The sequence below is a fragment of the Metarhizium album genome (assembly GCF_000804445.1).
Source record: "Metarhizium album ARSEF 1941 chromosome Unknown scaffold_2, whole genome shotgun sequence".
Classification (NCBI taxonomy): Eukaryota; Fungi; Ascomycota; class Sordariomycetes; order Hypocreales; family Clavicipitaceae; genus Metarhizium; species Metarhizium album.
The window spans coordinates 1999739-2026546 of record NW_024467576.1 but is presented as its reverse complement, the minus strand read 5'-3'; the positions used below and the strand labels follow the sequence as shown (position 1 = coordinate 2026546).

Genomic DNA, 26808 nt, shown 5'->3' with positions numbered 1-26808 from the left:
CGTTGCCATCCAATCGAGGGTGCAAAAGATCAGTAGCACCAGGAATTGATTAGATGCAGTTACCCGCTGCCGTGCAACAAAGAGCTTAAGTTCAGACCAAAAGAAACACAGCAGAGCCGATCCAGGTGAGAAGGATGTGACATGTGGCGGCGCGGCGCAGATGCTCTCCGGCTCGCATCAAGACGGGAGCTCCCGGATCGCAGTGAACGGCGTCGATGCGCAGACTCGACGCGGCCAATCAGTTCTTTCTTCTGGTTTCACGTCGGTCTCGATTATTAGCGAGCTTAATGTTGACGTGTGGTTTGGGGGAGCTGCATGAGCTTGAATCAGACGATTTGAGAAGGTCAAACATGCGACATGCTCACATAGTCATCTGGTCACGTTTTTTGACTCCAAGGCATCAACTTTTTCCGGATTGGGATGGGAAGTCCGATGTATCATGTACACGTGGATGTATCTTTCCACGCAGCGAAGCGTCGTGGCGAGAGGAAAGCAAGAAGAAAGTATCCTGTTGCTCGCCTCTCCTTTTTTTTTTGTTTCACTCTTCCTCCCCTCTTGCTGCCTTGTCCTCGTCGGCAGTGTACGCCGTGGCCGAGCCTTGACTTGCCTGTCGCGCGTGTCCGGTATCTGCCTGGAGTGATGATGTGTGTGCATCTGTGACACGAGCCGTGCAGTGCACGATGGCATCGAGGCCGATCCATGAATCCGCGCCAATCGATCTCTTCGCACCAACTGGCCTTGGCCTCGGCCTCGTTTGCGGCACGCGTTGCCATGGGTCTGTGGCTGGCCGAGCTGGCCCAAGTTGCAACAACAAAAGCGCCTTTGTGCTCTGCCCAGCTTACGGAGTAACTATAACCTAGGTCTGTTTTCCACACTTTGACCGAACCAATTGAATCTCCCATCCGACAATGTAGTACACTGTGTTCCTAGTTCCTTTTCGAGCCTGGGAAACGCCCCAAAAAGCGCCTGGTGGGAGCGTGGTTGGTGGCCGTCGTCGTGGTGGCACTTTTCATGATCCAAATTTGGGCTTCTTTTTTTGCAACAGGGAGCAGGCCATCCGTCGTCCATCACCAGTTAGTTAGTTGGTCGCCCAGGGCCAATCGCCCCCCCACGGCTTACCCGGCATTAGCCTCCAGATGGTTTCGTCTGACCCTTGGTCGTCGTGACTCGTGGTAGGGCAGTCAGGAATCAGGATACATCTCGGCATTCACAGCGTCTTGAGAAACGCAACACAGATCGAGCCACGCACCAATATGGAGGCTCGAAGCCCCCAAGTCAACGCGACTAGCAGTCTGGCTTACCCTGCCAGGTGATGGTTTCTCATGCTCATCACCGCGGCGTTTGATGCCGTGCACCCTTGAGGGCTCTCTTCTCGCCTAGGCGCACCGTGAGCCGTCAAGAATCGCCGGGCCGGACACAGCCCGAGTGGCCAGTTGAGCGTGACGGAAAGCATCTCTACACTTCTGCGGCGTAGCCGAGATTGGCAAGTTCACATGGATCTGCTGTGAAGCCTCGACGTTTGTGATGCCCCATCGACTCCATGTCGTTCATCCGACGATCGAAAATTGCCAGCTGTCAGTCAGCATCCAGCTGTCAGCATCCAGCTGTCTCGCAGTGCCAGACGTGCCAGACTTGTCCACGTGCCCTCGACTCACTTTTGGCTCACTTTTACCCCGACAAGAGTCTCTGATATTCGTCCGTCGCTTTCCTTCCCCCTTCCAACTCCTCCCATCCAGTCCTGGCGGCTCTCGTATTTGCAATGCCACCGACGACACACGCCGGAAAACAACAACCGTCTGCCATCGTATCGAGCCCCTTTTCACACGATACTCCATCCGTCATCATGGAACTCCGCAAGTTCTTCCGTTCCATCGATCTTTGGGTGGCCAACTCCCGCTTCGGGAGCTACTTTCGTCTCGGGGACAGCGACAACGTATGCCGAGTCTCCCAGACAAGCAAGTCCCTCGTTCGCCGTCGCTAATCTGGTCCTCGTCTAGCCCGACAAGATTGACGGCGCAAGCTTCTGCCGCGAAATCCGAGCTGGCCTGACCACCTTTGCCACAATGGCCTACATCATCTCCGTCAACGTCCGCCGTGTGCCCCCTTGTAAGCCTGGTATGGCAGCCATAGTCTAACCATGTCTCACCAGGCGTCTCTCCTTTCTCAAACTGGCGGTCCTTGTCTTTGCGACCTCGAGACCAGACAGAAGTGTGATGGTATCCCAGAATTCAAAGCTTGCAAAGAAGGTTGGTGAATGTGTCACCGGGGCCGTCGCACCGCCACGGCCCAAACAAGCTCGACTGACCTGAGCCCAGATGTTCGACGAGAGCTGATCACGGCCACGGCCGCCATCGCGGGCCTTTCTTCTCTCGTATTTGGCATTGTTACAAATCTTCCCGTGGCTCTCGCGTGAGTGGCTTCGCACGCAGCACGTTCGCCGAACATCCCAGCTGATTGATGCATCGATACAGCCCGGGAATGGGACTCAACGCCTATTTCGCCTTCCAGGTATCTTGATCGCCAATGTTGCTCCCTGAAGTACCCCCGCCTCGTGGTCTGGGCCTTGGCGCTAACCCGAACAAATCCCCCGCCAGGTCGTCGGTGTAAACGGAGACGGCAAGATTCCATATCAAACCGCCCTCACGGCCGTCTTCATCGAAGGCATCATTTTCGTCGTACTAGCACTCAGCGGCATGAGGCAGTGGCTGGTCAAGCTCATCCCGTCCACGCTAAAGGTCGCCACCGGGGTCGGCATTGGCTTCTTACTGACCGAGATCGGGCTCTCCTACTCGGTTGGCATTGGAGCCATCACAGGCGGCGGCCGAGCAACACCACTGGCCCTGGGAGGATGCCCGCCCGAGCTCCTGAGCGCGACGACCGGAATGTGTGAATCCGGCCAAATGACTAATCCCAAGGTTCGAACGTCTTCGTCTCACCTGGCCCCTAGTTTTGTTTCGCGAGCTGACCCAAGGGGCGCGAGGGCCGCGGTCTAGTTGTGGCTTGGCGTCTTTTGCGGCGGTATCGTCACGGCTTTCCTCATGGCATACCGCATCAAGTACTCGCTCGTCATCGGAATCGCCCTCGTCTCTGTGATATCCTGGCCGTACGCTCTCCGACTCTGGCATACAGGCCCCCCCCCAAGGGGCCGTGACCGTCAAAGGCTGACTTGATCGCTCACTAGTCGCAACACACCCGTCACCTACTTCCCAGACACGGACGAGGGCAACTCACGCTTCGACTTCTTCAAGCAAATCGTCGCCTGGCACCCCATGAGCAAGACCCTGAACCAACTCGACTGGACCTTTTCCAGCGGCAGTTCGCAGTTCGCACTCGCCCTCTTCACGTTCCTCTACGTCGACATCATCGACGCCACAGCCACGTTGTACTCCATGGTCCGCTTCTGCGGCGTCGACGACCGCAAGGACGGCGATTTCCGTCGTTCCACACTGGCATACTGCACCGACGCCTTGTTCATCTCCATCGGCGCCCTGTTTGGATTGTCCCCTGTCACGGCATTCATCGAGAGCGGAGCCGGTATCGCTGAAGGCGGGCGGACCGGAATCACAGCCATCGTCTCGGGCTTGTGTTTTCTCACCTCCATCTTCTTCGCCCCTGTTTTCGCCTCTCTTCCTCCCTGGGCAACTGGGTGCACATTAATCATGGTGAGTCCGAAACATGTTGCACAGACTCGAGCTTCGTGACTGAAGGCGGGGAAACAGGTCGGCTGCATGATGATTCGTCAGATAACGCAGGTCAACTGGTACTATATCGGGGATGTATTGCCTTCTTTTATAGTCATGACCTTTATACCGTTCAGCTACAGCGTTGCCTACGGTCTCATTGCGTAAGCCTTTTTCAAAATTCCTCGGCACCCCTCGTAGCATAGCCGTCGAAACCTGGCTGACGTATTCGATCCAGAGGGATATTCGTGTACACAATACTGAACGGCCTAGTTGGAATAATTGTCCACGTCAGCGGTGGACGCATCGAACCACGCGAGTACGACCTCAAAGAGTACTGGACCTGGAAGGGGATCGGTCGTCCACCCTGGTTTGTAAGAGTCATGAAGCGCCACCGTCGGTGCCGCGACGAGGGCGGCAACACCATTACCTCCGGCAGCAACGGCACCGACGACATGGATGGCTCTTCCTCCATGACCCGAGTCAAAACCATTTCGAACGACTACTCCGCCGCAAATGGCGGAGCAAAGATGTGAGATCCCGAGAGGAGCAGTGTACGTCATGCAACAGGGAGCAACACTGTCGGCATTCATGAAGGCCAGCATGTCAAACAATGTAGCCATCTAGCTAGTCTTAAAAATGCAGAGAAAAGAGACATGATCTATTAGCTCGCAGCTCGCCGTGTCATTCGACGTGGCAAATAGAAACCGAAACCCTCGATTGAGCTTTCGCATGAAGAACTGGAAGAGGTATCATACCACGGAAAAAGAAGCGAATCAGCCCAGGCACAAGAACCCGCCGCTCCGAGATCGACGTCGGCATCTCATTCCACATCTCCATCCCCATCTCCGTCCCCTCTCCGTAGAGACCTCTCGGCTGCTTTTCGTCGCTCCAGGCTCTCGTCAACCCACTTGTCCACGGCGGCGTCGCCGCCCTCCCTGAGCTTCGAGTCCGCGACGCCCTTGAGCAGCTCGCCCGCGAAGCCGACAAAGTTGTGCCGCCTGAGAGCATTCTCAAACTGCCAGTCTCGGCGCTTCGCCTCCTCCCTGGCCAGGAGCTCGTCGTCGCCAAATTCGCGAGCGCGGACCCTCAGGTCCCGACACATGGCGAGCAGGTTGAAGCGGATCTCCGTGTCCTCGTAGCGGGCCACCCTCCGGCGCAGGACCTCGACGACGCTCGCCGGGAACGAGTCCGGCGTACACGGCCCGTGCGAGATGGGCGCCGCCTGCAGCCCGTCGAGCTCGTACAGCGTGCCGTCGACATCCGTGTACGCGACAAAGTGGAAGGCGTCCTCGGCCTCGCCCGCCCTCTGCGTCTCGTCCGCAAACGGGCTGCTCCTCGCGAAGCCGTTGTGCACCTCCCTAATCAGGTCCGAGTTGCTCAGCGCCTCGCCCCGGAACTCGGGCGGCAGCGCCATCGTGAACTCGCGAAAGCCACGCATGTGCGGCCCCACGTCCACCTGCTCCGTCTTGTTCATCAACACGCTCAAGAGGGCCTGCGTGGCGCACGCGTTCTGGATCGTCTGGGCCGCGAAGAAGACCCCCTCCGCCGCGGCGTGGTCAAACGACCCGTCGAGCGGTCCGTCGGGCGCGGCATACGGCCCGTCGGTCGGGTACTTGAAGAGGAAGATGACGCCGTACACGGGCTGGAGGGCGACCAGCTCCGACGCATCGAGCGTCAGCAGCTCCTCGAACTGGACGTTCTTGACGCCGAGGCCCTCGACGAGAGACGTGAAGACGCCCTAGGCAGCGCACGCGGCCCCGGTCAGCATACGACATACAATACAATGCGGCTGCGTTGCCTCCCTCGCCCGGGACTCGCCTTGGTGCTCGTACCGCGTCAGACTCGACTGCCGGGGAGAGACCGCCGTTAGCTTCATCAAGTCGCGGGGAGCGTTGGGGGACCGAAGACAACTCGCGGACGTACTTGTGTTCCACCCGCCACTCATTTCTGCGCGGCGTCCGACGGGTTACGAATGACGGACGGATTGACGGGGCCCGGTGGGCGGATTGGCGTGGACGAGTATGTGTTCGGTGTGGCTCGCGGCAGCGTTGGAGGACTCGTCGTGACGAGCTTGACTCGGGTGGGAATTATTTGTCCAAGTCGCAGTCGCCACCCGCTCTCGATAAGATAAGAGCAAGCAGGCGCCGCCAAGGAGGAACTCGAGCCAAGGGAACCTACTTGACGGGCACGGTTCAGGTTATTAATAATTTACTCGAGGCCAGCATCGAGCGCATCTGGAAGAGACCACGTGTAAATTCACACACTTCAAAGGACAAGACGGTCAGGTAAATTGGGTCTCGGGATTCCAGCAAATTTGCCTTCCCTCCCACCCCCCTTCGATAGTCACCTTTCAGTTGTGCAAATTCGAAACGTCCGGTCCAGACTACGGCCAGTTGTGAGCAAAGCCAGCCAGTTTACCGCGACGGCCTGTTTGCCGCGTTTCACGACACCACGGCACCGGCAACGGGCTGACCAGGTTATCCGAAGATGACGGCAGAACCCCTGGCACTTCTATTTTCAATCGCTTGCTGTAGTGCTTGGGATGTGCGTCCCATATTCTGCTACCATTCATTCGTCCCATCTACAGAACCATGTCGGTGCCGAGCCCGTTCCTACAGAGCAATCAAGTCTTCTCCTACAACATGCGCGCCAACATCACCACGAGCCTCTTCTTGTCTTTCGTTGCCGTGTGCGGTCCCTTCCTGTGTCCGGCCATCTGCTGCACCGGCCTCATTGTTTGTTTGGGCCACGTCTCCTGGGCTAGCATTGTTTTCTGCCTCGGTGGCCGCCGCCGCCTCCTCCTCCTCCTCTTGACGCCTTCTTGCTTCTTCGGCCCGCGTCTCTGCTTCCAAGTTTGCAATGTGTCTTTCCGCCACTCCCGGAGCAATGCTGGCAAGGAATAGCAGTCCGGCCCGTTCTGCTCGACGCAGCTGAGTTGCAAACCAAGTCCGGCGTGTTCGCTCAGTCGTCAACCTCGCCGCCATCTGTGCTGGGGTCGTTTCTCTTGCCTGAACAAGTGGTTGCTGCTCGGGAGGGCCTGCGTGACCAGCTGGTAGTTGCCGTCTACGAGCATGATGTTCGGGGGTGGGAAGAATATTCTCCAAGTGTCTGCCGATAGGGCGCCAAGCATTCTCGGCAACCCCATTCAAGATTCCTGTACTCAGGAGAAACACAAGAATGGCAAGGCATATGACCGTAAACCACCTCGACCAGCTCGAGTTTGGAGACGTGAAAAGCCAGACAAACACGGCTAAACGGAATATCAACCATACGTGGGGCCACGCCTGCATCAAAAGCGGCGGCACACCGGCAGCTGGAGGATTCGCTGGGTGAATGGCTCCCTGTGCGGCCTCGGGTGCGGGGGCCTGGCCATTCAAGACCTCCGCATTGGCCGGGTGGTGCTGTTGTTGCGCCCCTTGTTGGTGTTGTTGTTGTTGTTGCTGTTGCTGCGGTGGGTGCTGCTGGTAGTAGTTACTCTGGGGTGTCTGGTGCTGTGCAGCAGGATAGACAAGGCCGGAGTAGCCAGCCACGGTCCTAAAGGGATGCATGCTGTTCTGAAACCCCCGGCTGGGGGTGTAGTACATGGCTGCAGTATGGCTTCGCATGACCAGTCCGCGAGGTCCTTCCGGCGACGAGACCACGTAGACATCCCAAGCGCACGACGGGTTGCCCCCGATGCCCGCGGCGACGGGGGAGTAGTCCGCTCCCAAGCCGGATCTTGCGCCCAAATCCGGCGTGGCACGACCGCTGCCAGGTCTTGACGCGCGAGGGCCAAGCATAGGGGTGGTGACGCCAGGGTGGTTCAGTGGCCTGCCGTGCAGAGAGGCCCCGGAGGCACTTCTCTGCATGGTATCGGTGATGGCAGCCGTGGCCTGGATTGCGTCTGCGCCTCGCAAGATGTTTTGCACATCGTTTAGGGAGAGCGCGTGTGGTTGTCCCGGTGTGCCGGTTCGGATGACCGTTTCGATGTGATGGCTATGCCCATTTGGCCCAACCGTCTCACGATAGATGGTCTGAGTTGGCGCCGGACTGACCAGACCGCCGCCCGCGTTGGCGCCAGCATGGTTTGGGGGCCCGGCCGAGTCCCCGATGCCCCGCATGCCCATGTGCGCCCTTCCCAGCTGGTGCTGCTGGACTATAGCCCTTGTCGCAGCAGCGTCTCGTTGCACCTGGTTGAGCCAGATGTTCATGTTTTGGTGGTGTTGCTGGAGAACGGCCGCGGGATCAACGTTGGCGTGAGTTTGCTGGGCCGAGGCGGGAGAAGGCGTCCGGGCACCGTGGCCTCCAGAGGCAGCGGGCTGAGAATGCGGCCTCCTTGCAAAACCAGGAGGCGGCTGCGGACCGAAATAAATCTGGGCGGTATGCTGCTGCACCATTGGAGCTGGAGCATGAGCGGTAGACGCAGGGCTGGGACCTCGCGCGGTTCCAGGCGCCGGACTCGACGAATGGCTATCCGTGTTCTCCCTCACAACGAGGTGGATGGTTTGTCGTTCGGCGGTCTGGAGCTGTGACGGGACAATGTGGTCAGTTCGGGGCAGCTCCGAGTCGGAATATGACGATGGAACTCACAGCGCTGGCGCCAAAGACGTCCAGCAAGTTGTCCGACTCGCGCAACAGGGCTCTGCCTCGGTGGATCAGGCGCTGGTTCTCGTCGGCCGGACGCAGAGGGAGCGCTTGGCGAATTCTATCCTTGAGCTGCTTGATTGTCGTCACGGCCGGCAGGTCGGGGAAAAGGAGCGGGCCGTTCACGCAGACGGACGGGGACACAATCTTGAGGTTGACCAGAAGCTCCTGGGCGGGTCCCGTGCCGGCAGCCTCCCCAGGGTGCGAGTCCGACACTCCAGACGCCATCGTCGTTTGTCTGGTGGAGGAGTGCGGGCAATGAATGGACGGAACAAAGGGTGAAAAGGGCGAGGAGAGGAGAGGGCGGCGGAGAAGGGGATGCGGCCGGTCGGTTCACAGCTGGCACGAGCTGGGTAAACAGGTAGACAGGTTCGAGGACAGATGACGCCCAGGGTCCGACGGCGTCGTTGGCTGACACTATTCGGCAGGAGGGAGGCCACGATGACGGATGACGGATGACGGTTGACGGATGACGGATGACGGGTGACGGGTGACGAGTGACGGGACGGAGCGGTTGCTGGACTCGTCTCGAAAGGGCCAATGTCGTCGGCAGGGCAGGGAACAAAGGCGGCCACGGCAGCAAGGGAAGAAAGGAAGAAACGCCCGAGCAGCCAGTTGCTTGCTGGCTTGGGTACGGAGCACTCGTAACTCGCGCACGGAGAAGTAGGTAGTTGAGGGCGACCTCTGCGAAGTCTCAAGTTCCACCGTGTCTTTACCGGATCGGCGGTACTTGAGCTGGACGTACCTGCCGGCGCTCCAGACTCCGGCCGCTGGATGGGTACTTTTTAGTACGTACTTGAGTACTTACTTGAGTAAGTACCGGCCAAAAGACACCCGCCACATGTCCACTCGCCCGCCCAGGCTGGGTGCCTGTCATTTTTGGCAGCCAACGTGTGCAGATACGTTCCTGCATGCCGTGTCCTGCGACTCCTGCCTGTCTGTCACCTGCGCACCCAGGCGCCCGGGACACGCGTGACACGGCCAGGGGATCCTCCAACCAACAGCATCGCCGACGACCCGACAAGGCGAAGAAAAAGTCCTTGGATAATCACTGTGCATGCGTTGTGGATGTGAGCTTCATCTCGTCCGAGTACCCGGGTCCGGGGCGAGGCACCAGGCGCCGGGGAAGCCATTTGTCGGCACAGACAGCGAGCGCTCCTTCTCCTACTCCTTTCCTCCGTCCGCTTTGTGTTCGAAAAGCAGTCAGCTCGTCGGCTCGTCACGTGATGCGACTAGACTACTTGATATCATTATAAGTCCCAGACCGTTGAAACTACATTTTCATTGTTAGAAATAAATATACATGTAGAATGCTCTAGACAGCCAGCTCAGCGCGGCTAGACAGCCAGTACATCTACCACTATCTATTCCAAGCGTAGAGAGCCCTCCACATCCGCGACTGGCCATTTCCAGCTGTTCGCATAGCGTCGCTCATCGTCACTCGCCTCGGTGAATCCGGTGGCACTGTCTTGACTCTGATCGCCTCCCGCCGCTCAGGACCCCCTTCCAGCATGCCCGTCCGCTTCGAGTCTCGCCTGTCGTCTACTCCGTACGCATACTGTCCTCAACGAGCTCGATTCCACCGCGGACCAGATCGTGTTGCTCCGCCAGTCAAGGCAGAGCTCGTGTCAGAGAATTGCTTCGCCGTCGAGGCCCCACGGCAAGCCGCCTGCAGTACCCTCGACATGGCGCCGGGCGCCGGGCACGCCCACAGGTTGTCGATCCACAGAGACGTTACGTGTTCAATCTGCGTAAAACGTTTGTGTTTTTGTTGGAGGAGAGAAACGTCGGAAAGTTGGGCTTTTGTACGGCTCTTCTGCTCGCCATCACGCACCAGGTGCATAGAACTCCAGGTAAACAATCCGATTCATCCAAGGGCCGCAAAAAGAGGCACTGTGGAATCGTCTCCCACAGGCATGGAGAGAAAGAGAGCCGGAGAGTGTTGCGTGCGGGGGGGGGGGGGAGGTAGTGTTGAGCCAGTGTCGACGGCTTGGGTTTTATCCCATGATGCATCGTGAGGAGAAACAAAGCAACATCGTGCCTGTAAGCAAGACGATGGAGTTTGCCCCAGCCAGGTCAATGACCTTTGGCGTCCGGGGCATGGGCTACAAAGACCCAGACACACAGGTTTCAAGGGCCCTGAATCGGCGTGCTTGTAACAAAGCTGTGCGCAGCCTCGCGAACTGATCGCTCCCATGACGGCATGCTCGGTGTTGATTCCATGTTCTGCGGGAAGTTGGACCACAGCGCCCCGACGTGGCATATTTAAATGACGAGAGCGCAGGTGGTTGAGCTGGGACGAGTCGAAGACCTAGAGACGGAAAAAAGCATCACTTGAACTTCTCCTTCCCAGACTTCCTCGCTGCTCTCGCAACATGTCCGAGTACAGGAACAGGCTGTCCAAGTACGAGACTGTGCTGGCCAAGTACAAGGCCGTGCTGTCCAAGTATAGGAACGTGTTGTCCAGGCGCAGGACTCCCACGGCAAACATTCAAGATCTTCCAAACGAGATTCTTGAAGTCATCTTCGAGTTTGCCCTGCCGAGACAGCAATATTTCGACAAACCCGAGCTCCCCTTCTTCGAGCGGCCCTATGACTTCGAAGCAGTCCGTAATCTGGCACCTACTTGTCGCCGATTCAAATCAACGGTAGATGACATGCGCTTCCGCTACTTGTTCGCCTTCGATTTGGTAGGCGGCAGAAGATGCTGCGACTCTGACTCCGACTCTCATCACACCAGCCTCAGCTGCCTCTATGGTCTATACTGTGCGCTTCAGGAGAATCCCGAGCTTGGGCAAAAGTGCCGAGTGTTCAGGGCACACATGACGAAGCCCGGAAGCATCGAGGGAGGTCTCTCCTGTCTCGTCGGCATCCTCTCCCGCCTTCCAAACGTGACAAAGGTTTGGATCGATGTTGCGCATGGGGATGTATCCGTGCGGCCGCGCTTGTATCCCTGGCGTACCTCGTTTGCTCCAGTTCTGGGCCAGTTCAAGAACATGTCAAGGTTGACCGAGATTTATCTTTCCCCCATGGACCATCTCGAGATGATCAAGTTATCCCAGGCTCACTGGCCGCCATCAGCAAAGAAATTGCACATGGCAATGCCGACTTTCGGAGGCATGGTGCCCAATAGAAAGGTGAGTGACCGCATTGGCCGGCTCCTCGGTCCCGATGGTGACAAGATTCAAGACAATGGACAGCTGACCAACATGTAGATGCAACAAAACCCGACGTTTAAAATCACATCGCTTTCCACATACATGGTTAGGATGCCCACAGAATTGCCCCAGTTACTCAACGATTGGCCCACGGCCCTCGAGGACTTCACCATCAGTCTCCGTCAAGTACCCCGACACTACCGAATCATTCCTGCCTTTCTCCAACGGCACAAAGCAAGTCTCCGGGCCCTTAGAGTGATAGGGGGCAAGTGTACTTGGTTATTCAACCTCTCCGACTTCACGGCTCTGGAACACCTTACCTTTGACTCGGCCGTGAGCCGACGCTATGACGCGGACGAACAGCCGGTCAGTGACCCGACGGCAAGTGGCATCTTCGGCCCCAAGTTGAACAAGATCACCTGGCTCCTTCGCAGCCCCGATGAAGGGCTAGCCCTAAACCCTGATGCCGATATGGGGTTTGAGGCTTTGGCCCGGGAAGCTCATCGTGTAGGAGCGGCTTTGGAGGAAATACACATTGTCTTGGTCCCAAGAGGAGCATCCGAAGCATCAGTCTCGGCGCCAGCGCCTGTCATCTGTCGCCAAGCGAGTGTTGGCAAAGTCAGCATCTCATACAGTGTGGCCGAGTTGTCTGGCGATCAGAAGCTTGCGCTCCTCCGCCAACAGGTCGCTCCTGTCCCAGGGAGAAAAAGATGCAGCCTTCATAGACTGATATCGAGTCTGTACGACTAAAGGCCGCTCTTGGTACCACCTCTCTTCTTCCACGGCTCAATTGGCAAAACCCAACAACCGTCTGTGCAGAGCCAGTTTGCTATTGGGTGACACTCCGACGCCCGCCCCCGGGTGAAGGGGAGACGACTTGAGCAGCTAGGCGGCTGGGTATGATTATAGCCAGGAAAGGAGACGCTGAATGCGTTGGTTTTCTTTTCTTTTGGACATTGTCGCACCTGCGAGATGATTTTTAGAATAGTAGCACGCCCGGCATATTTGGTTGTCGAGGTTGATAGACTATTTTTTTGTTAGTTTTATTCACACAAGTTGCCCAGTCATAGCCATTAAGCGCACAACTACAAGGCAGGCATTCTGCGTCGCCTCGTCTCGCCTCGACTTGACAGATCATGCCGCTCTTTTGCTGTGATTCAACCCCGATAACTCGTAGGAAGAGGAGGGGGAAAAAAAGGAAAGGCCAGCTACTGACTGGTACTTGTTGAGGGCCGTGACGGCAGGCGTCTTTCTCCACGAGACTGAGTATCCAATTTCGACGTCACCTTTTGCGACAACGTCTGTTTGACATGTTTCCTGGAAAGTGGAACCTGTGTCAATCTCAGGACTCGGAAGCGTATCGGGGGAAATCCATCAGTCTCGTCCCTGCTCGCTGCAGTCGCAAACTTGAAAAGAAGCTGGAACACTAGGTGGAATGCGCTTCAAGTACCCATGGTGAGGTAGAGGATTGCTTGTTTGTGACGGGCATTTTTGAGATCCACCGTTTCTCTGTTATCAAGATGCCCTTCTAGGACGGCTAAAGATTTCTTCTGTTGAATAAGCGAGTAGTCACGTGTGGGATAGTAAATGTAGAGAATAACACTATCACACTAAAAAATACATATTACTACATACACTTAGAACTAAAAATAGTAAATACAACTATATTTTATATAATATTTTGTAACATATTACATTTTAAATCTAATGTAGTGTAGTATAGACAAAACATATATTACTTTTAAAGGTCTTACTCTATACTATTTTGTGTAGTATACTACCTGTAGTATAGTAGGCATTAATATACAAAATAGTGTCACGTTACATATTGCCGCCAATAGATAATAACGTTCGCGTTGTGACAAAAAATCTTTGTTGTAAAAAAGTCCTCTCGTGTGCTTGGATCTACTCTAACAAACTATCCCTGCGAATATCAAAGCTATCGTGCGCCACCAAGCAATCGTATACCACATCTCAAGCTAAGTCATTGTGGACAGCAAAGCAATCTTCGATCTACATGTCATCGAAATCATCAATGTCCCGGCCATCATCTTCAACAGTTCATCTCATCCAGAGTCACCCGCGCTTTTGCGCTTTTGCTTTCGACTGTTTTTAGTGACGGGCATTAGTGGGTTCCGCTCAACATTGTCCGCTGCAAACCATTCATTCAGGACGTCGCTCTGGGGTGTGTGACGATGCGCCGAAGCGTGCTTGCAGTCATGGGCGCCATGGCAAGCGTAGCGGTGGCCGCGTTTTTGAAGGCACATATTGCAGACGGGTTTGAAAGGACAATCTTTAGACACATGTCCGAAGCAGAGGCATTTAAAACATGTCTTGTCAGTGTGAGATACTCGAAGGATAGCGGAACGTTCTGACTGAAAAGTATAAAGTTTGCAAAGATGATTCGTTTGTTTTTTAAGGAAGGGGACATTAGACAAGATAACTTGGGTATAGTGCGGGCGGGAGAGGGTGGCATTCAGACGAAATTTGTCGCCAACAAAACCCGGTCTGTTGGTGCGGACAAGTGAAATAATGACACTTTCAGCTTGAGCACCCGCAGAATCATCTGATGTGCGTATGTCAATCAGATCAGGATGAACCATGTATTTGTTAAACTTGCCAATAAAGGATCGGATGAGTTTTTTTTGTTGCAAGTATGGTGTCAAGATAAGTACGCGACCAAGACGAACTGTAGAGGCGTTGTTCACTAAATCTTCGTAGCGAGGAAGCTTGAGGGAGTTGATCATATATACTGCAAGGTGAGCAGCGAATTCAGCTTCTGTTGGGTTCACAAACGATTTGCCTTTCATTTGCTCCTTGCTTTTCAAATCAATAAGGATTTGTGTCGAGGTGGTGTTAGGCAAATACTGTCGCCACCATTGCAGTGCGCGATCCGCTTGTTCCGATCCGCTTCGCTTGACGACTGTCATTTTTCCAGGGAAAAGGCGCTGGGCGACAAAATCAATGCAAGTGCCTTCAGAGTGGTGGTTCCTGTAGAGGAGAAGGTCCATCGACCCCATGGCATCAACTCGCTGAAGGAGACTAGTGCCGACTTGATTGAAAAATGGTCGGAATTCAAAAAAATCGTCATCTTGCTCGAAGGCAAAATCTTGATGTTGTGTGGGATCAACAGGGGGGAACTGATGAGGATCACCACTGAAAATGCAGGGAATGCCGGGCCATTTGGTCAAGGGTACAAGTGCAAGTCCTTCGGGAATACGTCCAGCTTCATCAACCAGGACAAGGATGGGTGACCAGGTGGGGTGATGATTAGCAATTTCGGCGGCAACAACAGCTGTGACAAGAATGACCTGATGACGTTTGAGCACAACATCCAAGAGTTTGCGAGCTTCGGCCATAGCTCCTGTTTTCTTCATTTGCCAGGCGATGACATCTTCGTTGCGGACCGCTCGAGCTTCCAGGATAGCAGACCATTTTTCTGGATCTTTCTGGGCGAAGGCGACAGCAAGATTGGACCAGGAGCGTGGGTCTGTAGCAGGACCGCGTTTTTGATGACGGGAATTTTCCTTAGCGTTAACTGACGTTGAGAATAACTTGAGACTTGAGGGAGACAGGGAGGCTGGTTGGGGTAGACAATTTGGCGGGACAGGTTCTGTGCGAAAAATGTTGTCTAATTCCAGGGAGTATGAGTATGCGCGGAGAGTATCGCGACTAAAAGGAGGCGCTGACAGTCGTGCCAATGCATCATCTGCCTGGTTGTTCTGTGCGGCAATGAACAAAACGGCATTTGAGATCTCTTTTTGGCGGGATATATCCTCGACTTGGTAAGGTCTAAATCCTTTAGGAGGGTCGAATGCCACCGCCACGTTCCCGGAGATCTTCACGCAGGCAGAGGTCTTAGACGCCGTTGTCTCCCGTGGGCGCAGGGTAGGGACGACGTCCAATTGATCCAGTTCATGCTGGACTGCTGGGTCTAAGGGTGGGAGCATGGTAATGGGGGATAGAGTTCTGTCCGAGTTCCATTCATTGTGCCATCCGGCGTCAGGAATGTAACCTCCGTCTTGCGCTGCAACGAGGATTTGACAACATGCGTTCGTCTTTCCGGTGCCAGCGTATCCGATCAAGAAGACGACGCCAGCGCGAGATTGACGAATGTTCTCTAGTTGAGGTGTAAGATCTTGAGAGAACCGGCGTGCTTCGTAAGTGCGTGCAACACCAGGGAAGCATTCGAACAGATCGCGCATGTGCTCTCGAGGGAATTGTTGGAATGCGAAAAAGTGTTGGAAGAGGGCATAAGTGGGAGATTTAGAAGCGAGACCAGCACAATCGCTGATGGCACGAATTGCAACACGTTCCGTCGTGTTTCGTTGTGCCACTTGAACAATCGTACGAATGAGATGTTCAGTTTCAACATTATAGGTAAGCGCCAGCGTTTCATCAGTGTTGCCTTTGAAGGAGACGACTGCTGGGTGATCTTTGAGATGTATCTTGATGTAGGGCGCTTCAAAGGAACCCGGCCATTTGGGTTGTTTGGGCCGATCAACTTTGAAGAAGACGGCACTTGTAGAGACTCCAAACGGTTGTGAGATTCGCCTGCCGTGAAATGGGAATCCAACGTCGGATTTAGGAACAAGATTTGGAGGCGATCTCTGATTTTTTACCCACTGATAGATGCGTTCCATAAAAATGGGAGCATCACTCCGAGGGTAAAAGTCAAGGGCGAGAACATCTGCCGTGTACTTTCGCAGTTCCTCATTGGAGGCTTCAGGATAACGTGAAAGGATATTAGCAGGAATAGAATCGCATCCGATATAATCAACAAGAAAAGGGACGACTTTTTGTGTGAAGGCTAAGTCAAGAGCTTCACCCTCATCAAAATCTTCAAGGAGATCTTCCTCTGCTATTGGTTCAGCTTTACCAGAGTCATCATAAACATTAGTGCTCCTGTGTTTAGCACTGCTGTTCATATGCTCTTGTCTCAATTGAGCCACACGCACTTGAGAATGTCTGGCAAACGCACAGCATTGTCCGTAAATAAACTCTGCAATGCGCTTGATTGTAGCCGGCGTTCGGTCAACGTCAGGGGACTTATGCAAGTCTTGGCGAACGTCCAAGTACAATGTGACGCGCTCGTCTACATTAGGCATAAGGAGGTGAGAATGCTTTGTTGGTTTGTGAACGACCAGGAAGGAGATAGGTTCGTTGTCTGCTGTAACGCCGTAACGAGTGAAGTCGTCAGGTGCTGGTGACCATAAGCTATTGGGAAAGGGGATAATGCAAGTGTGAAATGTGATGTCATTGCGCATTCGGGAGAGAATGTTTTCCATAGCTATGGCATCGAACAAGGAGACAATGTGTGTGGTAACGTAATGATGGACGTCAGTGAATGTGAAACAAGGGCCAACAGGTTTCAGAGGTCGGTCGGCGCTATCAACATCAACAGTAGTGTGATCAAGTTGCGTGATGTTTTGGGCACCACCAAGGAAAACCGAAAAAGGGTTGCAAGAGTCGTCTTTCATATTGAACTCGAATTCCCAATGATCTGGCCAGTGACTTGGTGCAGGCAGGAGGAATGACCATGTAACATGGGATGATTTCTTCTCGACGCGATCGATGAGGTCATTGATCGTTTGCATGATTGCGTTTTGAGTGTCTGAAAGACATTCTGATTGCCACAGATCAGAAGACTTGCGAATGGCGTGACCGATTTGAGTGGTTGTCAATTGCAGATGGACCACTCCCGGACTGGTGTGCTCCAGAAAGTGTTCATCAGGAAGTTCACTATTGTTCGACGATTCGGGAAATTCTGTAGAGGAATTTGATTCCTGTGAAGTGTTCCGCAGCATGTTGTCCAAGAGATCAATGGTCGTTCTAGTGTCAAACAACTTGCTGGTCAATTTGGCGTTGCTCAAGGGAATGCCAACCGTTGCAAGTCGGAATTCCTGACCATCCTGTCGGATCACGAATGCAAGGGTGATCTGATTGGCAACGTATGGGCCGATCGCAAGTTGAAATTGGACTCGCAAACCTGGAGCGCAACCTCTGCCCAATTGGCGTATAGCGTCAGTTGGGGTGTGACGCAGTAGGTGGTCCTCATAAAGGAGAACATATTCAGGCTGGCCATGGAAACACAGACGACGTAGTTCGTCAATTGGAGACGAGATGTGACTGCTCTCTTGGTCATGCTGGTCCTCGACCTCATTTGTGACCGAGTTGGCTGGGTCACTGGGGCGCGAAGTCATGTCAAGGTCGTTCATCGTTGCGTTGTCAGAGGGTTCGACCTGTGGTGCCAACGTAGGGGATCTGGGCTCGTAATTGGGGCAATCCCGAAGAAATGATCTGACAGTTGAGGTGATTGGAAATGGAGATAAAATGAGGTATAAGAGAGAAAAGGTAAGGAGGTAAAAGAAGAGAGAGAAGCGTGGGAAGCAATGCAAGATCTCATGTGGGCGATACAGCTGTCAACAGCTGTCAACAGCTGTGTGAAGCTGGGAGCAGGTAAGTGAGGCAAAAGATACGTAGATGTGAACAACAGAGTACTTGCTAGGGTGTACTTTTTGTGGGTAATACAGGTGCAGCCAGTTGGGAACAGTTGGCAGCGAAGTCTGAAGAAAGAGTGGAAAGTATCCTTTCAAACAATAAATTTTGCCATGGCCGTTTGTGAGCAGCAGTCCTAGGGGGGTTAGCATGTTTCGTAGCTTGTACAACAGGATCCAAATGTTCAGTACTCATCTGAGGTCGCCATTTCAAGTAGGTTGGAAGGAGGATATTATATCGCAAGAATCTTTTCGAGGACAGGGAAGGGTCCTAGGCGTCGATGGGAAAAGCTTAGTCTGATTGTCAAGGTGATATAGCCATCATGTCCTAGCTTCGCCAATTTGACATAATACAAAAAGGTATAAAATAATCCCCGGTTGGGTACCTATAGATGTCACTTGCGATATTTGTCGATACTCAGGTAGTTAAAAGACGCAATATCTCATAGTACAATCCTATCCGTCTGGACCTAAGGATGTACCGGTATCTTAATTTTAGACCTGTGGGTACTCATTTTGACACCTTATGTAACAGCAACCAAATAATCAACGTGTAATTCAGCTGGAGGAGTGTGTTTTTCGTCGTAGTAGATCTTCATGCGGGCGACTGCAAACTGCGTTGCGTCCCAAGCATCGCGATGATGCTGCGTTAAGTGGTGCCATGGTCAGCTCCAGAAGATGCAGGAGGCTAAATTGCTACCATGTGAGGTATCGTGACAGAGCAAGAATGACAATACAGGGGCTGAAGACACACGCAAGCTTCATAGCAGAGCAACTGATCAATCAAGGTAGACGAAGAAAGTGTGTATGAAGTTGCCTTCTACACTTACACCTGAACCGTGGGGTAACCTTTTTGAAGGGATGCAGCACGTGATGTGGTACCAGAGACTGTGACGGCTGGCCGCTTGCTTTCTGTCACCCGAAGCCGACTGGACAGACTCCACTCTTGGCTTGGCAATAACTTCATGTCACCCGTCCCTCATGACTTTTGTTCCGAGCCAAGCCCCCCAGGTCCTGCGAATTGCCGCCGGGGCTTCATCCAATTCAATGCCAACCATCTAGCCTCGCCAATTTCCTCGCTCCTCAGTTGATCGAGTCCACGACATTCGAAACACCTCTCCCTCCCGTCCACCACAATGATGGCGGCTCTGGGAGTTGGCTCCGGCCAGCTCCTGCGACGCCATGCCCTGGCCAACATCCGCGGACGATGCTCCAGATGCGCAGACCAGCATGTGACGACGCTCATGCTGAGCTCCAAATACCCTCTGCGAACGCCGATTGCCACGCGAAACTTCTCGTCGCGATCCGGCAGACGCCCCAGGTTCTCCCAGCGCCTGGGCGAGGCACTCCGGAACAGCAAGATTACTTGGTATCACATCCCTGTTGGCGTGGGCATCGGTTTTCTCGGTCTGGTGCAGTTCTACAAAGTCACTGCCAGGGAGCAGGAGAAGCGACGGCGGGAAGAGGGCGGTGTGCCTACAGAGCAGCCAAAAAGGCGTCATAGGATCCGACCCGACGGGCCATGGTATGCAAATCGTCACCCTGTATCGCTCTTGTCTCTCGCGACGAAGCTAACACGATGTCGCACCCCAGGCAAGTCCAAGTAATGTCGACTTTGCCTCTCAAGGCCATCTCGCGGCTTTGGGGCAAGTTCAACGAACTGACCATCCCGTACTACCTGCGCGTGCCCGGATTCAAGCTCTACTCCTTTATATTCGGCGTCAAGTGAGTCCCTTGGCTGTCCAAGACTTCATGAATTACTTCTTAGCCCTCGCAAATTTCTAATCTCAGTCCAAAGCCTTGAAGAGGTATCCGAACCTGATCTACACGCTTACCCAAACCTGGCTGCCTTCTTCTACCGCACGCTCAAACCGGGTGCGAGACCTCTCGATCCCGACAGCCGCGCCTTGCTCTCCCCGGCGGACGGTAAAATCCTGCAGTATGGACGAATAGAGGGCGGAGATATCGAGCAGGTCAAGGGGATGACGTATAGCGTCGATGCGTTGCTGGGCAAGAACTCGCCCACCGCCAGCATCGCCTCGGGCCAAAGCTCTGCATCTGCCCAAAGCGGCGGCAGTGTAGCCCACGGAGACGAGGAAATCGTCAAGCAGGAGGAGGAATTTGCCAAGATGAACGGCATTTCCTACACGCTCCCTGACCTGCTGTCCGGCCAGCCCGACGCTCAGAAGCCTCACTCGGCAACGGACGAGTCGACCGAAGTCTCTGCCGGGGCCGTGTCCGAGGTCCGGGCCGAGCTAGCCCTCGGGGAAAAGCCCTGGTACGACATCGTCTCCGCGGACAAGACCACCTCACTCTACTACGCCGTCATCTACCTGGCTCCCGGCGACTACCACAGATTCCACTCGCCGACAAACTGGGTCGTCGAGCGACGGCGCCACTTTGCCGGGGAGCTGTACAGCGTCTCGCCGTACCTGCAGCGGACACTTCCCGGCCTGTTTACCCTCAACGAGCGCGTGGTGCTGCTGGGCAGGTGGCGCTACGGCTTCTTCAGCTACGTGCCTGTCGGGGCGACAAATGTCGGCTCCATCAAGATCAACTTTGACCGCGAGCTGCGAACAAACAGCCTGCTGACGGACACGGCTGCCGATCACGCCGCCGAGGAGGCGGCCAAACGTGGCGAGCCGTACATGGGCTATGCCGAGGCCACGTACGAGGCGGCCAGCCCGATCCTTCACGGCCACGCCCTCCGTCGAGGCGAGGAGATGGGCGGGTTCCAGCTGGGCAGCACCATCGTCTTGGTCTTCGAGGCCCCGTCTGAGAAGGCACAGGGGGGCAAGCCCAGCGGCGGCTGGCACTGGGCAGTGGAGAAGGGACAGAAGATCAAGATGGGACAAGCCCTTGGACGAGTTGTCGACGAGTAGCTCGGGAACGCCCGCTCATGTAATTTTATAACTGTCCGTGTTGATATGGCGGCCGGTCCTGTGCGTGAGGTGACGGGCCAGACAGGCTGCATCGCGCATACAAGTGAAGGTCGTGTGTGAACGAGCCATCCATGTAATAACAACTGCACCCAGGGGGTGAAGAGTTCCTCAACTCCCCGTCTAAACGTGTCTTTTTCACACCGGGGTCAAGAAACAGGTGAGCACTGCATGAAACACACATCGCTCACTGTTCGGCTTGTGTGGCAAAGCTCCCACTCCTGTCTATTACTCTACATCTACGATGATACCATGACGAAGAAGCACCTGAACTGCTGGCGCTGAATCTGGTGAACCCGTTCCAAGTCTAGTGCATTCCTCCGTGTCTATGGACAAATAACAAAGAAAAAAGTCGCGACAATGGGCTCTGCAAGCACGACAAGCATGTGTGACGTGCTCCATCCGAATGGCAGCACCAACCCAGCCCCAACCCCCTCCGAGTGCAAAGCCAGCAGGCAGACGGAGGAAGAAGAGACATGTCCCACGACGTATCACGGGCTGAAAAAATCATATGCGGCTCGCTCGCCATGCAATGCCATCCCGTCAGGCGCCAAAGACCTTGACCCGCTCGTCGAGGGGCTTGAACTCCTTGGTGCCGGGCTCGCCGGCGCGGCCGCCAAAGACCAGCTGCGCATTCAGCTGCCAGCTCTTGGGGAGGTCCCAGGTGGCGGCGACCTTTTCGTCAATCAGGGGGTTGTAGTGCTGCAGGTTGGCGCCGAGGCCCTCGAGCTCGAGGCTCGTCCAGAGGAGGAGCTGCTGCATGCCGGCGCTCTGCGTGGCCCAGCCGGGGAAGCGGTCGGCGTAGGCCGGGAAGGCGGCCTGCATGCTCTTGACGGCGTCCTGGTCCTCGAAGAAGAGGACGGTGCCGGCGGCCCCCTTGAACATGGCCATGCGGTCCTGCGTGGGCTTCCACTTGTCGTCGGGGACGATGGCGCGCAGCGTCGACGTCGTCAGGTCCCAGAGCTTGTCGTGCTCGGAGCCGAAGAGCACGACGGCCCGGTTGGACTGCGAGTTGAAGGACGAGGGCGTGTGCAGCGTCGTCTCGTTGACGAGCTCCTGGATGCGGCTGGTCGAGATGGGCAGGTTCTTGTCCAGCGCGTAGATGGTGCGGCGGGCCTTGGCCATCTGGATGAGGAGGTCGGCGGAGAGCTTGGCGGCAGACATTTTTGTTTTATATTCTAATTTTATCGTCCTTGGCGAGATGCTGGCTTGTGGTCTGGTGTATCGGATTACGGCGAGATGAGAAGGGTCTGTGAAGCCGTGCAGATGTCTTGTATGTTTGAGCGGTTTTCTATGAGGAACTGCAGAGACCTTGTGGGGAGCCAGAGCAGCTGCTCTATATAGCGTCTTCCTGATTCTGGGAGCCGCATCTTGGTCCGTCGAGGACGAAGGGAAGGAGCGGCCCCACCACGATGATTATTAATGATTATTCAAGGCGTGGACCGGTGGGCGCGTCTCCATCGAGGTCCGAGCGATTTGAAGATGCAAAAAAGCAGTCAGCGGTTTGTCAGCACCCTTATTAGCACCCCGCTTGCGCTCTGGCTGTCCGCGTATTACATATTACAGTACAATAAGTTTTATACCTATAATACGTCAAAACTCACACAGACACACACAGACACACACAGACATATTGTGAGGTTGATCAACCCATCAACGCCATGACGAGGCAGTCGCGGTGGATTCGGCCACTGATCCCAGATTTGTTTGTATCGTGCGTTAGCATGGTAAAGGTGCCTGAGTCTAAATAATAAGCTCGCTAACACAAGGGCAGCCCGCGTAGTCGGATCTTCAGGGTCACCTTGAGTTAATCGTCGGACGATGACATGGTTGGAAGGTTGGCTGGTTGACGTTTTCCTGTGAAAGGGCTAGCTGGATTGGGATGTCAAGTTTGCGCCACAGACGATCTCTCAGGTACGCCATGACCAACTTAACGTTGGCATCAGATTCGTCGACAACAACTTTACGGAAAGCGCTCTCGAAGGGAATTTGATAAGTCGATCAAGCTGTTGAACCCAATGTCCATAGAATAGCAGAAATGTTCGGCGTCGTTCGAGCCAAGAGGTAGGAAAGTCAAGGTCCAAAATACCCAACGAGCCTTCGTACTGACGAGTAATTTCGTGTGCGAGGTGGATGTGCCGGGTCGGAATGTCTCCTATGTGAGGATGATTTGTTAACAAAAATCGTGCCAACCGAACTGTATCAAGGATGAATTGCGATGGAAGCACAGGGGACGACGACATAGAGTCAGTCCGAAATAATAGAGAGAAAACGTGGTTGCAGTAATAAAAATAATGCTGGCTCTGGTTTCTAGTCGTACGGGCGAAAAGCTCGTCGGAACGTACAATTGCTACCAATTGTGAGGTTGTCTGCATGAAGTTGATTATGTGTAGCTAATTGAGCTAATGGATATGTATGTGTATGTGACCTGTTGTCACGTAACACATACCCAGACATACCCAGACATACCTAGACATACCTAGACATACCTAGACATACCTAGACATACCTAGATATACCTAGATATACCTAGATATACTTAGACATACCCAGACATACCCAGATATACCTTACCCAGACATACCTAGACATACCTAGATATACCCAGACATACTCAGACATACACCTACACACGATTCACAGTTTGCGCACTGAGGCTGGCAGGTCAACTTGTGTATTTGGTTCGAGGCTCGAGGCAAACTTCCACTCTTGACACAATTAGCCACCATTCTTCGTTATGCGCCATAAACATCTTCCCGCTTCCACACGGCAAAAGCACACAAAACCCGCCGCATAATTGATATCTGTCCCAAAAAGACCAACGCCATGATGCCGTTCATGAATGATGAGCAATAAATCCAAGCCGGCCTGTGTCGAACCCATGCTTGCGCCCTTGACGACTGTATGTATAGATCGTAAAGCCCATCCATACTTTTAGAAGCCAGATAGGAGACACCAGAAAAGTAAAACAAACGGGAAAGAATAGCAGATCTTGTTGGCCACGATCCAGCTAGCCCCTATTTTCCCATAAAAATACAACACAGCCGGCATGGCCGTGTACAGCCCGAGCCCGGCCCGTTTTGACGGGCGACCATGACCAGGGCAACCGGCACTCTACCATGTCTCAGCAATGTACTGTCCGGCTTCCTTCTTGAGCTGCCAAAAGTTCTTGGCTTCGTCGCGCTCCAGGTTGCCCTTTGACATGGCGACATCGACGAGAGCGTCCTCGACCCCCTCGCCCATGCCCTTGGAGCTGCCACAGACGAAGATGCGACCGTCCACCGAGTTGGCAATGTACCAGACCAGGTCGGCTTGGTTCCGCACCTCCTCCTGCACATATCGACCCTCGCCCCGGCGACTTTGCACCACTCTCTTGACTTCGTCCTCGTGTACGCCCCATTCACCGCTGTAAATCTCATCGACAAGAGAGTCGCGGATCCCCTGCAGAACCCACACCTTGTTGGCACAGTTTGCCTGCTTCAACCGTCGCTGTACGAAGCCACGGAAGGGAGCGATGCCAACGCCAGCACCGATGAGCAGCATTGGGCCCTCAGAGTTGAACTGCCTCGCTAGCGGGTTGGCCATAAGGCCCTTGAACATGGGTATGTAGAACTCGGGTGACTTTTCGCCAGCCTCCTGCGCACTGATGTAGCGCCGGGCCTGTCTTTCGAAAAACCCCGATCCGACGCCTGTACGGCAACCCTTCTTCCAGTCGTTGGTCTCATGGACGGTAACGGCAATCTCAATGAGGCGATGTCGCTTCTGGTTGCGAATCTGGCAAGACTCGTGGGGATCATTGGACAGCGAGTAAAAGCGCGGCATGAGCGGTGTCAGGCACGACAACAACTCATCCATGGGGGGGTGAGAGCTGGGGAAGGCGTTGAGGAGCTGGGAAACAGTAATGTGAGGCCCAGTGCGGAAGTCGCAGAACGTGCCCTGGCCCTCGGATGAACAGAGAAACATTAGTATCTTCTTCTCGTTCTCGGAGGTGGCATGCTCCGCAAGCACCCTGAGAAGAGGCTTTGTCGGGGGGTAAGACTGAAGATCAGTGCACCACGTGAGTAGGTCACGGCGAGTAGTCACTAGTTCTCGTGCCTTGTCGTCGCCCCAGACGGTTGGCCATCTACCTTTGGTTGTGGTCAGTATGACTGGCTTGTTCCGAATGAACCGAGGCACCATCAACGTATCAAGAACATCCTCGACAACCAATTCACAGTTGGGGGCCATGACGCCGATGGCACCGCCGACCTTGAAATCATTTCCGTCTTCTTCGGGGTAGTCTGTGATGTCAAGATCGAAATGGTAAGTTCGCTTCTCGGCGCCATCCTTGGTCAACTCTCGGGCAGAATGAATCCTGGCTGGGTAAACGTGGTAAGGAGGATGCGGCTGGACGAATCTCGGAGGCTGAATTGTGGTATCAGTAGATGACAGAGTCTGGCCGAGACTTGCATTATCCAACGCGGGGCCTGCATCGAATCCAAGTGAAATAGCAGAGTCTGTTGGGGATGGAGCGCTTCTTGGTTTGGAGATTGATTTGAACGAGATGGTTTTTTCTGGCATCTCGACAATCTTGGTCAAGGTGGTAGGAATATCGCCAATCTTTAGTCCGAGGGATCGGAATGCATCATTGTCAGGCAGTGGAACGGTCTCGTATTGAAGGCCGGAACGGCGAGCGCCCCCCATCAAGCAGCAACCACCGCCGCAGCAGCGGCCGACGAATTCGGCCGTCGTCTCGCCGGTAAAGCGCTGGATGTCGCGGGCATTCTGAGCAATGAGTCTTGTCGAGGCACGACGCTGGCGAGGTTGGACTCGACTTATGGGTTCGTCCTGGTCCTCCGACTCTTCAGAGTAAGTTAACGAGGGCGCAATGGACGGTGCATCGGGCTCCGAGGGGATGCAACGAGACGAAGAGGGCACGAGGTCCTGGGTCTGCGTCGACTCGGTCATGGTGAGCGAGGGAGTTGGAGTCGCTGGCGGGCGTGGTCTTGGCAATTTGAGCGTGGCAAGACAAGGACACAAAGACTTGCCGTCGGCGGTACGGAAAAGTACTTGAGAATCGAGTACTCTCGCACCCACCGGACAACGAGTAGGTACTCGGGCAGGGCCGAGCAATAGGTAACGCTCTGATACGGCGAGAAAAAAGTCTGGTGCAATTCAACGCGACGCGATGCCGGGGTCGTATATCAATGTCGAGAATCTGCGCAAGGAGACTGAGGGAGCCAAGGGACTCGGGTCGCCGATGTGAGGAAGATACAAGGGTATAGGAGAGTGTGAATTGGAATATCGAGTCGCGAGACCTTGGGTATGCGGGTGAAGGAGGAGACGGAGGGTATTTGGGGACACCAGAAGGAGACACCAGAACTGGGGGGCGAGGAGGGGCGTCAGGGAGAGCGGGCCCTGGGCGGGTCGAGGGTGTGTGCCAAACACTGACAAGTTTGTAATGCACAGCCGTGAGTCGCCGTCGACGATCTGCAGCCCTTGACACTGTGCTGACTGATGACCGCGCAGCTCTGTACGGAGTACTCCGTACTAATTAAATTGCACGTTATTAGTTCCTCCACACCAATAGACACCAAACTTTATAACCGCGCTCCGGAAGACAAGTCAGTTTAGTTTCCTGCCCGCTACAACGCACCTTTCGGGAATGCACTGCAGATTAGTTCTGCCTTCTACTCGGGCGGCCGAATCATCAATGTTTGATAGATTTAGCCTGACAGTTTCGGAACCTCAATTGTCTAGGAGCAGAGTACGGAGTACAGAGTACAGAGTACAGAGTACTTGGCTGGAACATGCGCCCCACGGCAGGGCCCTACAGGGGAGAGATACAGGGCCTTCTCCACTGGCTTGCTGTGTCAGTCGCGCTATACTGCCGGTTGACACGCCATCATCGACCTCTCGGTCGCGACTC

The 26808-nt window shown here is 54.6% G+C and overlaps 8 protein-coding genes across 8 annotated transcripts; 3 read left to right on the top strand and 5 right to left on the bottom strand.

The window, feature by feature from the left end:
• Window positions 1-1843: 1843 nt before the first annotated feature.
• Window positions 1844-4216, top strand: MAM_01717 (Xanthine/uracil/vitamin C permease; the record flags this gene model as incomplete). The annotated part of the gene is made up of 9 exons (XM_040820516.1): window positions 1844-1933; window positions 1998-2106; window positions 2316-2409; window positions 2472-2508; window positions 2595-2915; window positions 2994-3103; window positions 3182-3662; window positions 3744-3844; window positions 3919-4216. The coding sequence occupies 9 exons, from the start codon at window positions 1844-1846 to the stop codon at window positions 4214-4216; spliced, it is 1641 nt and encodes a 546-aa protein (XP_040682004.1).
• A 287-nt stretch (window positions 4217-4503) lies between these two features.
• MAM_01716 (ubiquitin carboxyl-terminal hydrolase 2) lies at window positions 4504-5628 on the bottom strand (the record flags this gene model as incomplete). The annotated part of the gene is made up of 3 exons (XM_040820515.1): window positions 4504-5421; window positions 5516-5529; window positions 5607-5628. 3 exons carry the CDS (start codon window positions 5626-5628, stop codon window positions 4504-4506), a joined length of 954 nt encoding a protein of 317 aa, XP_040682003.1.
• A 667-nt stretch (window positions 5629-6295) lies between these two features.
• MAM_01715 (Ubiquitin family protein) lies at window positions 6296-8534 on the bottom strand (the record flags this gene model as incomplete). Its single annotated transcript, XM_040820514.1, has 2 exons — window positions 6296-8188; window positions 8253-8534. 2 exons carry the CDS (start codon window positions 8532-8534, stop codon window positions 6296-6298), a joined length of 2175 nt encoding a protein of 724 aa, XP_040682002.1.
• Window positions 8535-10681: 2147 nt separating this feature from the next.
• On the top strand, window positions 10682-12214 carry MAM_01714 (uncharacterized protein; the record flags this gene model as incomplete). Its single annotated transcript, XM_040820513.1, has 2 exons — window positions 10682-11443; window positions 11522-12214. The coding sequence occupies 2 exons, from the start codon at window positions 10682-10684 to the stop codon at window positions 12212-12214; spliced, it is 1455 nt and encodes a 484-aa protein (XP_040682001.1).
• A 1417-nt stretch (window positions 12215-13631) lies between these two features.
• Window positions 13632-17682, bottom strand: MAM_01713 (uncharacterized protein; the record flags this gene model as incomplete). The annotated part of the gene is made up of 2 exons (XM_040820512.1): window positions 13632-13835; window positions 14155-17682. 2 exons carry the CDS (start codon window positions 17680-17682, stop codon window positions 13632-13634), a joined length of 3732 nt encoding a protein of 1243 aa, XP_040682000.1.
• Window positions 17683-19097: 1415 nt separating this feature from the next.
• Window positions 19098-20843, top strand: MAM_01712 (phosphatidylserine decarboxylase proenzyme 1; the record flags this gene model as incomplete). Its single annotated transcript, XM_040820511.1, has 3 exons — window positions 19098-19486; window positions 19555-19686; window positions 19730-20843. The coding sequence occupies 3 exons, from the start codon at window positions 19098-19100 to the stop codon at window positions 20841-20843; spliced, it is 1635 nt and encodes a 544-aa protein (XP_040681999.1).
• A 600-nt stretch (window positions 20844-21443) lies between these two features.
• On the bottom strand, window positions 21444-22064 carry MAM_01711 (nitroreductase family protein; the record flags this gene model as incomplete). Its single annotated transcript, XM_040820510.1, has 1 exon — window positions 21444-22064. The coding sequence occupies one exon, from the start codon at window positions 22062-22064 to the stop codon at window positions 21444-21446; it is 621 nt and encodes a 206-aa protein (XP_040681998.1).
• A 1950-nt stretch (window positions 22065-24014) lies between these two features.
• On the bottom strand, window positions 24015-25847 carry MAM_01710 (FAD binding domain containing protein; the record flags this gene model as incomplete). The annotated part of the gene is made up of 1 exon (XM_040820509.1): window positions 24015-25847. The coding sequence occupies one exon, from the start codon at window positions 25845-25847 to the stop codon at window positions 24015-24017; it is 1833 nt and encodes a 610-aa protein (XP_040681997.1).
• Between the last annotated feature and the right edge of the window lie 961 nt (window positions 25848-26808).